General features: G+C 33.9%; 1 protein-coding gene across 3 annotated transcripts in view; it reads right to left on the bottom strand.

Annotated features, from left to right (window-relative positions):
* Akt (AKT serine/threonine protein kinase) overlaps positions 1 to 15,376 on the bottom strand; it is a 55,877-nt gene that overhangs the window by 7,281 nt on the left and 33,220 nt on the right. For all 3 annotated transcript variants that reach the window (XM_080176471.1, XM_080176472.1, XM_080176473.1), the window contains 5 exons: positions 9,954 to 10,061; positions 3,688 to 3,771; positions 2,386 to 2,431; positions 1,798 to 1,880; positions 222 to 317 (listed from right to left, as the gene is read on the bottom strand). In XM_080176471.1, coding sequence (XP_080032597.1) covers positions 222 to 317; positions 1,798 to 1,880; positions 2,386 to 2,431; positions 3,688 to 3,771; positions 9,954 to 10,061 — 417 coding nt within the window. The remainder of the gene's footprint in view (positions 1 to 221; positions 318 to 1,797; positions 1,881 to 2,385; positions 2,432 to 3,687; positions 3,772 to 9,953; positions 10,062 to 15,376) is intronic.

The raw sequence follows: 15,376 nt of genomic DNA, 5'->3' as shown, positions 1-15,376 counted from the left end.
ATAAATCGATATTTATATTTTAAGTATAGAGACTCTTACGCAACATATCGTGGAAACTTGAACGCAACAAAAAAACAAACATTTAAAGTGCCACTAGAGGCTTCTAGGGGCGTAGCCGATAGTCTAAAAATAAATTGCCACCCCGTAAATAAAAAAAATCTGTTATTTTTCTGGAAAATCTGGACATTTCAAATTTTAGTTTGAATTTGAATAAAATTCCTGTTGTAGAAAGGCAGTCTTCCAACCATCATCTCATACATGACAACTCCGACACCCCACCAGTCCACTGCACGACCGTAGTCGTTGTCCTCGAGCACCTAGCAAACAACCACATTAATAAATCTATCTACCATTCTATCATCCATTTATCTATCTATCAATTTAATACATGACAATTGGAAATTCAGAAAAAGTAATAGAAATTGGGCAAATTTAATGTATAACCTTTGTTATTGTCCTCTATGTAATATATAACAAACAATCAGATCTATATCTATTTAATAGTTGTACATGCTCCTAAAGTCTTCTTGTGGCACTTTAGGGAAAGGGGGTAGGAGGAAGTAACAGTCAACACTCCACTTTTAATTTCAGGTTTTAAAAGTATTTTTTTGGGGGTCTTTATTTTATAGGAGCGAATTATCTTGAACATTTAAGAAGCTACACTGGGAAGTAAAAACATATCTGTTTAGCTGTTAGCGTGATCTTTCGATACAGACAAATATCCTGTTACCGTTATTTAAGTATCTATTTTGAGTCTTTATTTATTTTCTGCCATACTGGATGTCATTATCTTGCTATCTAGGGGCGCCGTGGCTCAGTGGTAACACACTGAACTGCGGTGGTTCAATTCTCCGTGTATTGACTTGAATTTCTCACTCGCAATAATAATCACGCAACTTCCCCTGGTTGTGTTAGAAGGGGATTATTGGGTAAGTTTGGATACTCAATAGTCACGTACTACCCTTACCCCAAGCTCCTCTGAGGAGAGCGTCATTCATTACGGTGACTTAAATTGGGACACCTGCCATACTCGGCGAGGGTGAGGTAATAATGAGTAGCTCTCATGAGACAGCGGGTCAAGTCATAATGTGCTTGAACGTGGAGCTTGATAGCCCTAGTGGCTAGACAAAAGTGTCTCGGCCTACTCCATGACTACTTAGGCCCAAACCCTAAGAAACTATGGCTAATCAATCAATCAATCTTGCTATCTATCGGTTCCACGCCAAACGTAGGAGTCCCAAACGTAGGTGTTGATAAACGCAGGAGTCCCAAACGTCGGAGTGGGACAAACGCAGGAGTGGGACAAACGTCGGAGTGGACAAACGCAGGATTTTTGGGACAAACGTCGGAGTGCACAAACACTGGAGTCCTAATTTTTTTTTCAATTTTGAATTTTTTTATACAACCCTCCCCCCCCTTCTCGGTCCCGTTATTTTTCTAAGTTAGGTTAGGTTAATAGGCCAGGGTGCCGAGCGCTGCGGCTAGGCAGGCTAGGGGGCCGAGCGCAGCGGCCATAGTCATTATTTTGTAGACAGGGGTATCTTCATACCTACCTCTGGATGTCTATCTATCTATATATACCTCTGGTGCCAGATATTCAGGGGTACCACAGAATGTTTTGGTAAAATTTGGATACTGAATGTCTAGCTATTTATCTATCTACGTCTGGATGTCTATCTATCTATATACCTCTGGTGCCATTTATTCAGGGGTACCACAGAATGTTTTGGTAAAATATCCATACTGGATGTCTAGCTATCTATCTACCTACCTCTGGATGTCTATCTATCTATATACCTCTGGTGCCAAATATTCAGGGGTACCACAGAATGTTTTGGTAAAATTTCCATACTGGATGTCCTCCTTGCACAATCCAAAATCTAAATTTTAATAACATCATATTTTCTTTATTACGTAGCTACTCATAATTCTAATATGTTTGTCACAACGTTTAGCTTTATTGATAGTTTGTTGATGATTGACTGAATTGTGGGTCTTCAGTGTCTGTAGGTACTTTGAGGGAAAGCACAAAATATTTCGTGACTAAGAATGTAATGAAGATCATTTATCTATATCAATACTTATTTATAGATTTATTTTGCTTATTGGTTATACCTAATTCCTGATTAAAAATATAATTCTCAATATCATTTCACAAGCGATATTTGCAAATGCCCCAAGGACATTTTATTATTTTTGGTTGCAAAATATTAAACAACGTTGAATTTAAATTCAAAATAATAAGATTCTAGCAATAAGGCTGGGCCAATTGCCTAACCTGGTGGGGCAATCACCTAACTCAAAATAACCTAACCTAAAATTAACTATAAAAAGCCATTTTAAAAATACTACGAATCGCCCTTAAGAATAAATTTTAAAAATAACCTGCAATTTTGATATGACCATCCTTGTCCAGTAATAGATTCTCAAGCTAAAATAAATAGATTATTATAAATATAAATGGATGGATAATTTTGATATGACCATCCTTGACCAGTAATAGATTCTCAAGCTAAAATAGATAGATTATTATAAATATAAATGGATGCATAATTTTGATATGACCATCCTTGTCCAGTAATAGATTCTCAAGCTAAAGTAAATAGATTATTATTAATATAAATGGATGCATAATTTTGATATGACCATCCTTGTCCAGTAATAGATTCTCAAGCTAAAATAAATAGATTATTATTAATATAAATGGATGCATAATTTTGATATGACCATCCTTGTCCAGTAATAGATTCTCAAGCTAAAATAAATAGATTATTATTAATATAAATGGATGCATAATTTTGATATGACCATCCTTGTCCAGTAATAGATTCTCAAGCTAAAATAAATAGATTATTATTAATATAAATGAATGCATAATTTTGATATGACCATCCTTGTCTAGTAGTAGATTCTCAAGCTAAAATAAATAGATTATTTTAGATATAAATGGATGCATAATTTCAATAAAAAAAATAATGGTTAATATTTTATCCAGTATGGCTATCAAACCGATTTAATAACCGCTGGATTAGATATATTTCTCAGCCACACTATAAAAAAATGTACATATAGCATCGTAATAACGACAATTTTCCACGAAGATAAAAATAAATATCATAAAATAAACAATAGTTTTCTTAGGCTGGGCCTTCAGCTCCACCGGGAAAATTAACTAATTTCAATATTATATTTTTTCATTAAAATATCCGCGGAAAGCTGTCTATAATACGATGTGATTAATAACTATTAACTTATTTGCTTGCAACTTTTCAGACAGAAAACACATAAAATTCTTAAAACAATAGGGTCACTTAATGAGGCAAAATTATTAGTAAGGCAAAATTATTTTTGTGACAAATCCTCTAAATTCACATAAAAATCTAGGTACAAAAAAGTCTTATTGATTTTATTTAATTTCTGCATATTTGGTATTATCCTCTTCGAAATTTTTTTTTTCAGTTTTGAAAATTTGAGTGACCCCCCCCCCCCCCCCCCCCCGACAGCAAACTATGAACTCTGGCCGCAGCGCTCGGCTCCCTAGCCTGCCTAGCCGCAGCGCTCGGCTCCCTAGCCTAAAACCTAACCTATCCTAAAATAGTTGTTCGTCGAGAATACCGCCGCATATTTTTTTATGCGATTTTTGAGGATTTTTCACAAAAATAATTTCTGATTGAGATTAATATTTACCTTCAAATCTCTGTAAATAATTCCTCTCTTGTGAAGATAATCAATTGCACAGATAATTTCGGCTCCGTAAAATTTCGTGCGGTCCTAAAACAAAAATATAAAGTTATTTCATTCAAAACCGTAAAAAAATTTAGCAGTGAATCTATTTAATATTTCTATTTATCTGTCCGTCTATGGAGTAAATGTGATTTTCTCGACAAATCAATTTAAAAATTGAAATAAAAATCCTAAGATAATAATACCAAAATAAAAGAGGGGGGAGGGGTTCTTCTTTCTTAATGCCTTACGTCTTTACTTCTGTTATTTTGTATTTATGGTAAAAAATGGGGGGGGGGGGGGGGGCGTTTAAAAATTTGAGAGAAAATCGCCTGATTCTTTTCTCTATATAAGCTTTTTTCTTTTAAATAAATATTTATGAGCTATAATTTTAAATTCGCTGTTATAAATGAACACTAACAAAAAAAACTGAGCTACGCCTAATTATCTAATAGAAATTCTGCTCAAAATTGGTTCAAATTGATTTAGAATTTGATTTAGTATCATGGAAACATGTTTTTGTAGCCAGGGATCTAGAGGGATAAGACACTGGCCGATAAATTGATGTACATCCCCAATGATAATACACAAATTACCCCTTCTGTAGATTACAATAAGGTGGTTGAAACGTGTGGCATTCAATTTGATGAATCAAGCCCAATCAAGATTCAATAAAAGTCCCCAAAGTTGTTCAGTCAACGAATAACAAAACGCTTTTATAAAACTTTAGGGAATAGTGTAATAAGTAACACAATGTCCCCTCCTCCCTGATTTGAAGCTCTTTTATTATTAAAAGAAATATTTTATAGATTTATTAAGTTTCCGTACGTCCTTAGAGGATTTCGTGGGAAGCTTGTATTGGTCCAGGATAGGTTTTAGGCTATTTGGCGGTGGAGTAACTCAACCCCCATAAAAATGTACAAAATTTATAAGTTACCTTTACCCAAACCCCAAACCCTTATTTAGAACTAGCGGCTTTCACCCCCCAAGAAAATAGCTTAAAACCATCACAGGACCAGCAGGTATATTCTCTAAAGAGTAGAGCTCAATCGGTTCAGTGGTTACTGAGATCTTAAGCTTCAGACAGACAGACAGACAGACAGACAGACAGACAGACGGACAGACGGACAGACAGACATCGTACTACTTTGTAATTTAGATAATACAATAAATGTAGCGACTATATTTAAATTATTTTTTGGTAGATATACTAACAGATAAACTTACTTTAAAAACGCTTCAAACCAGCAACCTACGACCTTTCAAAAGCGCAAATAAAAAACAAATGAACAAATATATAAATGCAAACTAAACAAGGAGGACAACATCCATGAAAAACACTTGATTAATGAGACGCTTCGCTTATAAGTTTATGCCCAATCGTCCTAAAAATCATAAAAAAATTTTTTAGTGATTATTTTAGAATTGCTTATTAAATTGTACCTAACTGCTACAGGAGTCATTGTAGTAAGTTTAATAGTTATTTATCGCATAGTATTATAGACAGCTTTCCCCTCAAAATTATAAGATTAAAATGATTTTTGTTAACCCCGAGGGGCCGAAGGCCCAGGATAACAAATCTGGTACTAATTTTATGAGTTTACTTTTAATATTCATGGAAAATTGTCTGTAATTCGACGCTCTTCATGATATTTCAGTATGGCTAAGAACCGGATCTAATCCACCGGATATTAATCGGTTTCGAAGCGAAAAAAATTAAAACCTGCTAAAATAACAATCAGAGCTATCAGTTATGACGAGCGAACCCTTATTAAATGACTAAAAGAGTCACTTTTAAATAAAATTATTGGCAAACATTTCAAGATTAATGGTTCCTAATTCTACTATCTACGCAAATATTTCTGCATTCATAAAATTTTATTTTTATATTGCATTCTTTTTCGGAAAAAATGCGAATAGTATGTTTTTGTAAATCCGTAAAAAATGCTTCTGAAAAAAGATTTAATAAATGTGGATGTAGTTTAATATTTATCCAGGGAGGGAGGGGGCATTGGGCTGTTTATCCCACTAGTCCCCAAAGTCTTATAATAACGTTTTCTTATTCGTTTGCTTAATAACTTTGGGGACTTTACAGGATATTTCAAATTGAATAATACATTCAAAAGTAGCGACGCACAAAAAATTATACATGGGTGGGCAAACAGACTAAATGACGTCATATTGCGACAAAAGAAAATCCCGAAGCCCTTTTAGACAGGGGTAGCTATTCTAACAATCAATTCTACTAAAAATCACGTAACCTTTTAAAGTATCGTGGAAATATACTTTTTTTCTTCATGGAACTAAAGAGGGGTGGGTAAGAAAGGGAGGAAATGGGTAAGGGGGTTGTGGGGAAATTTTCCTTTAGAATTGTTTGTCAGAATATCATTCCCTTTTCCCTGCTTTTAGAAAAAAATATCTATGTCTTCTCTAGCAGGACTGACAGACCGATGGACAAAGTAAATCATTTACTGGCAGCTCATTTAAATCTTTATCAAAAATATCAGCTGTTTTTCTCAATAGGAGCCGAGATAATCACATTGCCTTTATATCGTTACTTACAGACTAACAGACAAAGCAAAATATAGTATGGCTTCTCGTATGAGAGTGCCATTAATTAGGGTGGCTTAATATGGAACACCTGCCAAAACTCTAGGTTAGCATACATGCAGTACTGTTTAGCTCCTCAGTTGCGCTAGGTGGCCCCTCTCCTCCTTTTTAGGGGGTGCTGGCCCCTCATTGTGAGGAGGGTGGCCCCTCATTGTGAGGAGGATGGCCCCTCATTGTGAGGAGGGTGGCCCCTCATTGTGAGGAGGATGGCCCCTCATTGTGAGGAGGGTGGCCCCTCATTGTGAGGAGGGTGGCCCCTCTTTTTTCTGTAGGGTTGCCCTTCATAAGAAGGAAAAAAGTTGGGTTTCACTTAGGTTGCGAAAAACCAACTAATGCATGTATGGAATATAGAAGCCTTAAATCCTAGTTGTAAAATATATTACTTGGCTAAAAGCGGTAGGTGCACGAAGTGCATTGAAGTTTAAATGTAGTGAATTGCATATTTATTTCAGTTCAATAGCTTAAACTTCATCTATAGGACAGATATTTGAAAGAATTTGAATTTTCTACCAGGTAGTTTTAAAAATATCGAGACTTAAAAATCATATTTTTTGGATATATGCAACATAAATGGCTGTCCTGTTATCACAAAAAAGCAGAATGACTATTTTGATGGTGCCAAATTGATTGTTATTTTTAATTTATTGTAATACAAAATTGTGGGGGACTGCCATTTACACTTCCAGCAAATTTACAGTGGATGTGTTTTCGCCAGTGCAATGGATGTATTTGGGACAAACTGAATTTTAACTGTATAAATGACAGTAAAACCGATTCTCATGCCATAAATACATCCACATAGAAAAACGAAAAAAAAAAACATTTCGCCAAAAATAAATACACTGTAAATTTGCTGGATGTGTAAGTGCTATAGCCCCAAAATTATATATGTTAGATGGTATTCTTGCAATCAAACTTGTTTAATGCACTTCATGCAACTATCCCTTTAAACTAAGAAGCTTAAGCTTTTCCTCTGCAGGTTTATCTGCACACTAAGACTATAGAGAGGGTTGTATTTATGCAAAAATATACTTTGATGTAGGTGGTAAATAGACAAAAAGAATCAACACTTCATCATTAGTTGTTTAAAGGGCTACTCTTTGATTTGAATAATCTGAAATTAGTTCATTAAAACCTAAAGAACAACTTTAATTGAAAGAACGAAAGTTGTGAACTCACATTAACTATAATAAACTCATTTTAATCTTTCTACATAAATATGGTATTTTAGGGCATAATTTTCACATTTTCAGATTGTGCTTTAGAATTTCTTCTAAATAAACAAGGATGACATTGTACAAAAGAAACACTTCTCAAAAACTATCAAAATGATCAGTCAAAGAGAAAGATTCTTCACAGAAAATTTCGGGTATAGTCCTTTCGTGACATCGTCTCTTAAAACCAGGGTGTCGGAGCCGTTTAATTTTGATGCGGCTCCGGCTCCGCGGAGCCGTATCTGGAAATACGGCTCCGGCTCCTACCTTAAAATTAATATATCAACTTTTGTTCATTATTGAAATTGATAAAATAAAATAAATAATATAAAATATTTTGCTTTTATTTGATTAAAGCTATATAAAAGTAGAAGGATGTGTGTGTATTTGTTAAGTAACAATAGTTTTTCAGTTTATTATATGGAAATAGACCGTTGCCAAATTATATTATTACTTTAAAAAATCACTTTTGGCTAATCTGGAGCCGGAGCCGTTTTTAACGAAAAATACGGCTCCGGATCCGGCTCCACCAAAAATGTTGCTGCTCCCGGCTCCGGCTCCGGAACCCTGCTTAAAACTACTGAAAAAATACGACGAAACGCTTCTTAAGAGGCAATGTCACTTAAGGGACTATACCCGAAACTTCCTATGATGTATTTCTTTTAACAGCCGAGAAAATAACATATCTTAATGTGCAGTTGCAATGGTATTTATCACATAAAAATTAGTTGTTAAAAAGGTTATAGAGTTGCTATGCTTTCTAAATTGCACCTTACTATTACAGGAATCATCATGCAAAGTTTGGAATTCATAGGACAATTCTAACCTGTTTAAATTAACGAAAAGAGCTAATTGTCTGTGACGTACGGACGGACAGACGTACGGACGGACCGACCCTAATTATAAAAAAGCTTCGCTTTTAAAAATAAAAGGGTGGGTGTTGTTAATAGGTGTGGGGTCAATGATAAATGACTAAAGCGATTAAGGTTTAAATACACATTTATGCAATTTAACAAATGCAAAATGTGCATAATCAAAACTCATTTTTAAAGTCTTGAAAGTTGCATGTATTACAGTAATATACATTCTTTTTGACAATTCTATGCTTTAATACATTGGACTTTAAACACCACCTTTATTAATGCAACAAGAATGACAACATCCATAAAAGCATAGCACTGAAACGGTAGGACAAACGGACATGAACACTTATATAGTGTCAGAACTGAATAATCAGAATATAAATGTAAAAGAGTTGAAGCAAAATTGTAAGTAAATTTGTTGAAAATTTGCTTTATACAGGATAATGTTTATGGACATACTTACATATTTAGGACTTGATCATAGAGTTGCTTCGCTTATAACATTATACTTTGTTGTCCCAGGAATCAATATACCAAAAATCAGATCAATCGGATGATTAGATCACATAAAAATTTGTTGTTAAAAATGTAAAAAAAATCAACATGTTTAAAATGGACGTACGGACATTTTGGTAATGATTATAGAGTTGCTACGCTTTCTAAATCGTACCTAACTACTACAGGAATCACCATGCAAAATTTGAAATCGATAGGACAATTCTAACATGCCTAAATTAACGAAAAAAGCTATCCGTTACGGACGGACGGACCGACCCTAATTATAGAAAAGCTTCGCTTTTAAAAATACGTTGAATACCGATTAATTGAAGATACTAAATTATCCAAAAACTTAATTCAAAGTACCCGCTTAATCTGATAATTATAAAAAAATGCTTTGTTTTTATTATGCATAGGTAAAAACCTGCTAATTTGGTTAAACAGCATTAATTATATTATTTAGGCTATAATGTTATTATGTAAAGTGATTATATCTATAATACAAAGTAGAATTATGTCTGTCTGTCTGTTCGTCCGTCCTTTTAGATCTCGGTAACCACTGAACTGATTGGATTCTCTTTAGGGAATATACCTACTGGTCCTGTGGTGTATTTAGGCTATTTTTTGTTGGGGGGGGCATAAAATACAAAATATTAGGTTGATCAAAAATCATGGGGCAAAGCCCCTAGAGGCTAAGGTCGAAACCGCTAGTACAAATATATGCCACTTGAAATAGACATTCCTTCTAAAGTTTCCTCTGTAAAAGGAGACATTCCATTGACATGATCGTATAAACTTACCTCTGTAAAAAGAGACATTCCTTCTAAAGTTTCCTCTGTAAAAGGAGACATTCATTGAAATGTTTGTATTTACTTACCTCTATAACAATAGACATTCCTTCTAAAGTTTCCTCTGTAAAAGGAGACATTCCATTGATATGATCATTTAAACATGACTCTGCAAAAGGAGACATTCCATTGACATGATCGCATAAACTTTCCTTTGTAAAAGGAGACATTCCATTGACATGATCGTATAAACTAACCTCTGTAAAAATCCTCTCTCTGGAAAGATGGAAGAAAAGTTCTCCCCCGTTGACATACTCCATCACAAAGCACAGACGGTCCTCAGTTGTAAAGGAATATTTCAAGCTCTGAAAATAAAAAAAAACATATGGAGAAAAGGTAAATTATGATCATAACAAGTAAATAAAACGAATACTATATTTAAACAGTAAATTGTAATCTAGAAAATAAGTATGTATTTTCTCGTATTCATTCGAATCCGGTGGATAGGAACCGGTTCTTATCCATACGAAAAAACTATGTCTAGCATCGTATCATATCCAGCTTTCTACGAATATAAAAATGTACAATCAAAAGATTAAAACCAGTTTTTTTAGCCCGTGCCTTCGGCACCTCGGGGCTAAAAAAACTGGTTTTAATCTTAGAATTGTACATTCTATATCCGCGGAAAGCCATTTATGATACGATGCTAGAAATAACCATTTATATTGAAAAAAGCGTGTTGATTATTATTATTCAGTGACTTTTAATAGTAGGTATGTTGTAAAGGGTAAATCCTTAAAATAAAGTAACATGATGTCTGTTTGTCTCTACAGAGGGATCTCGCTATCCGCTGAACCGATATGGTTCTTCATAACAGGGTTTCTTCTCATAGGTCTTGCCCCTAGAGGCCTCTAATGTGAGAAGCCGCTAGTAAAAACTAATGTACTTTATCAATCAATTTAATTTCTGTTTATCCTTTATTTTGTGTACACCCACTGCACTGTAGGACTAGCTTATAGATGGCTAAATTATTCACAATTAGAAAACAATATCAAATTTGCATACAAACACTCAATACAAAGCTCATTTTTGAAAGCGAAGCTTTTCTATAATTAGGGTCGGTCCGTCCGTACGTCCGTAACCCGTAACGGATAGCTTTTTTCGTTAAATTAGGCATGTTAGAATTGTCCTATCGATTTCAAATTTTGCATGGTGATTCCTTTAATAGTTTGGTAAGATTTAGAAAGCGTAGCAACTCTATAATCATTACCAAAATGTCCGTACGTTCATTTTAAACACGTTGATTTTTTTACTTTTTTAACAACAAATTTTAATGTTATCTAATCATCCGATTGATCTGATTTTTGGTATATTGATTCCTGGGACAACAAAGTAATCAAGTCCCAAAAATATTAGTATGTCCATAAACATTATCCTGAATCAAGCAGTTTTTCAACAATTTACTTACAATTTTGCTTTGACATTTATATTATGATTATTTAGTTCTGACACTGTACAAGTCTTAATGTCCGTTTGTCCTACCGTTTCAGTGCTTCGCTTTTATGGATGTTTTCATCCTTGTTATATTAATATGTTCCTTAATTTCTACAAATAGAAGTGGAACCAAATCCTTTCGAATTGTCAATCATATTCTTTCAAGTTTCGAATATAGTAGTTAAGCATATTTTCATCTTTTAATTGTATAATTACTAAATGTGGCCATTATAGATTTGTTGTCAAGAGACCCTGGGGGTTATATATTATACTAGCGGCTTCGCCCCTAGCCTCTAGGGGCTTTGCCCCAAGAGGTTTGATCAATTTAATTGTTCGTGTTCTAGATTTTAAAGAAAAAGGTTTTTTTTAATTTAGGGGGGGGTTATTTTTTTTTGGGGGGGGGGGGAAGGGCCCCTGTCGACCCCACTATTTAAATTTTAGTTTAAAAAAAAAAATTTTTTAGGGGGGTTTTCATTTTTTTGGGGGGGTTAGGGGTGTCCCACCCCCGAAGAAAATAGTTAAAAACCTTCCCGGGACCTATGAAAAGCTACCCTGAAAAGAAGAACCCGATCGGTTCAGCGGTTAGCGAGATCCTTCGCTACAAAAAAACAGACAAACAGACAGACAGACATCGTTCTTCTTTGTATTATAGATAATCCCCCCTAACACCCCCCCCCCCCCTGAATAATTAAAATGAACACTTTGGTGTATCGCTAAAATGAGGAAACACTGTAAAGGAACCCACTCTGATTATCAATGACTAAACAGTCGCTAAGGCCATATGTAGCTTTATATCAGATTAAAGGTAATGACACCTAAAAAAAAATATTTTGTCAAAAACATTATTTAGATCAAATGCATTGATTTAGAATTATAGAAAACGTTAAATAGAAAGGTTATTCATTGCATCACCGAAGATCATTTGAAGAGACATTAAGAAATCATAGAGAAGTATCGCAATTAATATATTTACAAAGCAAAAAAATATTTGTAGCGAATCAATAACAAACTAACAGAAATCTTGTCTCTAATAAAAATAGCTAGCTATGATGCAATATTATGCTGTTGATGGTAACTTAATGTAGATATTGTCAATCCAAAAAATAAATATGGTATTTTTGTTGCTATTTAACGTTATGTCTTAAAATCTATCGACAAGAAAGGAAGTTTTTAATTATAAAGTTGCTGCACTGCACATTGGGGCAAATCAACCAAAAAGGGGATTTAATAATTTAGAACCCTTAAAATTCATCTCACAAAAATTTCATTTTATACTTTCTTGTAGGCAATTTAACAACAAACAAATTTGCTTTTATGTTTTTTTCTGTCATTTGAAAGGAACATGGAGATAAAGGTCATTTTATGAAGGTAGATAGAAAATTACCAGATTAACCCCTCCCGAAAATAGCCCCCCCTTACCCTATCCATCTATCTATCCATCAATCTATCCATCTATCTATTCATATATCTATCCATCTGTCTATCCATCTATCTATCCATCTATCTATCCATCTATCTGTCCATCTATCTGTCCATCTATCTATCCATCTATCTATCCATCTATCTATCCATCTATCTATCCATCTATCTATCCATCTATCTATCCATCTATCTATCCATCTATCTATCCATATATCTATCCATATATCTATCCATCTGTCTATCCATCTGTCTATCCATCTATCTATCCATCTATCTATCCATCTATCTATCCATCTATCTATCCATCTATCTATCCATCTATCTATCCATCTATCTATCCATCTATCTATCCATCTATCTATCCATCTATCTATCCATCTATCTATCCATCTATCTATCCATCTATCTATCCATCTATCCATCTCTCTATCCATCTCTCTATCCATCTCTCTATCCATCTATATATCGATCCATCTATCTATCCATCAACTATTCATCTCTTTATCCATCAACTATCAATTTATCCATCCATCAATCTATTCCTCTATCTATCCATCCATCTATCCATCTGTCTATCCATTTAGTTATCCATCTTTCTATCCATATATCTATTCATCTACCTATCCATCTAACTATCCATCTATCTATCCATCAACTATCTTGAATTTCGTGTTTAAAATGTCTAATTAGGGGTTTTGGTTATCAGAGCAATATGAGAATTTTTTAGTAGCGCAGCTACCCTATCACTAGCCCTTTAAAGTGTAACTAGGTTAATTGTAGTCCGATTTTAGTGTCAAATATTGGGGTCATGGAATTCGTTTCAGTAGGAGGGGAGGGGATGGTGTAAATGGGGGTGGATGGGGATCCTTATTTTAGCAAGCTACAAGTTTTACTTTATTTTTATGTTTAATAAATCCATTATAAATGTGGGCATGATTAACATAAATTTTTATTAACTAATATCTATATTTATAATGATATTATGATTCTTGTTTACTGTTTATATGCACACTAGCGGCTTCGCCCCTAGCCTCTAGGGGATTTGCCCCAAGAGGTAATTAAACAAGGATGACAACATCCATGAAAGAAGCCTAGCTCTGAAATGGAAGGACAAACGAACATTAACACTTGTGAAGTGTCAGAACTGAATATTAATGCATGTCTATACAAAATTGTAATTAAAACTGATTAAATACATGTTACTGTTTAAGGACATACTGACGTTTTTAGGACTTGATTATAGAGATGCTTCGCTTATAACAATAGACGTTATTGAAATAGGAATCAGTATTTAAAAAAATCAGATGAATAGGATATTTTTAACATTCAAAACCATTATTTGTTGTCAAAAAAGTAAAAATCAGCTTGTTATAAATGGATGTACGGACTTTCTGGTAACGATTATAGAGTTGCTGTGCTTTCTAAGTCGTACCTAACTGTTGTAGAAATCAGCATGAAAAGTTTGAGATCGATAGGACAATTCTAGCCTGTTTAAGTTATGTAAAAGAGTTAACTGTACCAGACGTACGTACAGACCGACCCTAATTATAGAAATATGAAAAAATTGAGGGGGATTTTTATTTTTGAAAAAGATCTTTAAACAACCACAGGACCAGTAGATATATTCCCTGAAGAGTAGAATTCAATCAGTTTAGTGGTTAGCGAGATCTTAAGGGATGGGCGGACAGACAAACAGAAATCAAGCTACTTTGTATTATATATTAACACCTAGGGATCTAAGGAACAAAACAATAACCGATTAATATGTACATCCCCAATATTGATACATATTTAATAGATACATATTTAATAAATTATATTACAAAATTATTTGTCTGTAGATGACAATTAGAGGTTGAAAAGTTTTGATGCTGTGAGTATTGGTTTAAAAAATATGACGTAACAAAAAAAATTAGCCAATGAGAGGCCGTTATTGACCAATGGCGGCATGCGTAGTGGACTCTCATTGGCTAATTTTTTTTGTTACGTCATATTTTTTAAACCAATACTCACAGCATCAAAAGTTTTGACACTCATCTTAATGAACCAACCAATAAAAAATCAATTAAATTTCCTGAAGTTCTTATGCTAACGAATATAAAAACGTTATTATAAAACTTTGAAGTTTGGGGACTAGTGTAATTAACAGTCCCCTCCCTTTCTAAATAAAACTGCTGACTTTAAACATGAATACCCTGTAACTACATAATTTAAAAACAAAGCATTACCAATAGACAGACAGAAGACTACTTGCTAATTCCAATTTAGAATGATTATAAGAACCTCACGTTATTTGCATATTAACTTTATCTTTCCACAGTGAGGTAGGGGACATTGGGCTGTGTTTAACACTAGTCCCCAAAGTTTAACAGTTGTGTGTTCAAACGTTTTAACTACTAACTTTAATCTACACAAGGGGTAATTTTGTGTATTATCATTGGGGATGTACAACAATTTATTGACCTTTGTCTTATCCCTTTAGATCCCTGATATTTGTAATAATCTATAGAAACGATTATTTAGTTACATTAAAACATCAAACATAAAGACGTTAAGATTTAGGTTTAGCCCCCCCCCCCCTCTCTTCCCCATCATATAGTGCAATAGAACTTGAAAATATTTATTATTAACTTTAATTCTAAGTCAGAATAAATATTTCCCAATATGTCTATGTTTTTGTGTCTTTTATTTATTTGAATTATATCTTAAGTGTTGACTTTAAAAGCGCATTTAAATGCCTTTTCTTACAAGCTTTTCGTGCACC

Source organism: Acartia tonsa, chromosome 11 (assembly GCF_053477335.1).
Source record: "Acartia tonsa isolate MP-2025a chromosome 11, ASM5347733v1, whole genome shotgun sequence".
NCBI classification, from domain to species: Eukaryota; Metazoa; Arthropoda; class Copepoda; order Calanoida; family Acartiidae; genus Acartia; species Acartia tonsa.
This window is presented reverse-complemented; position numbering and strand designations above follow the sequence as displayed.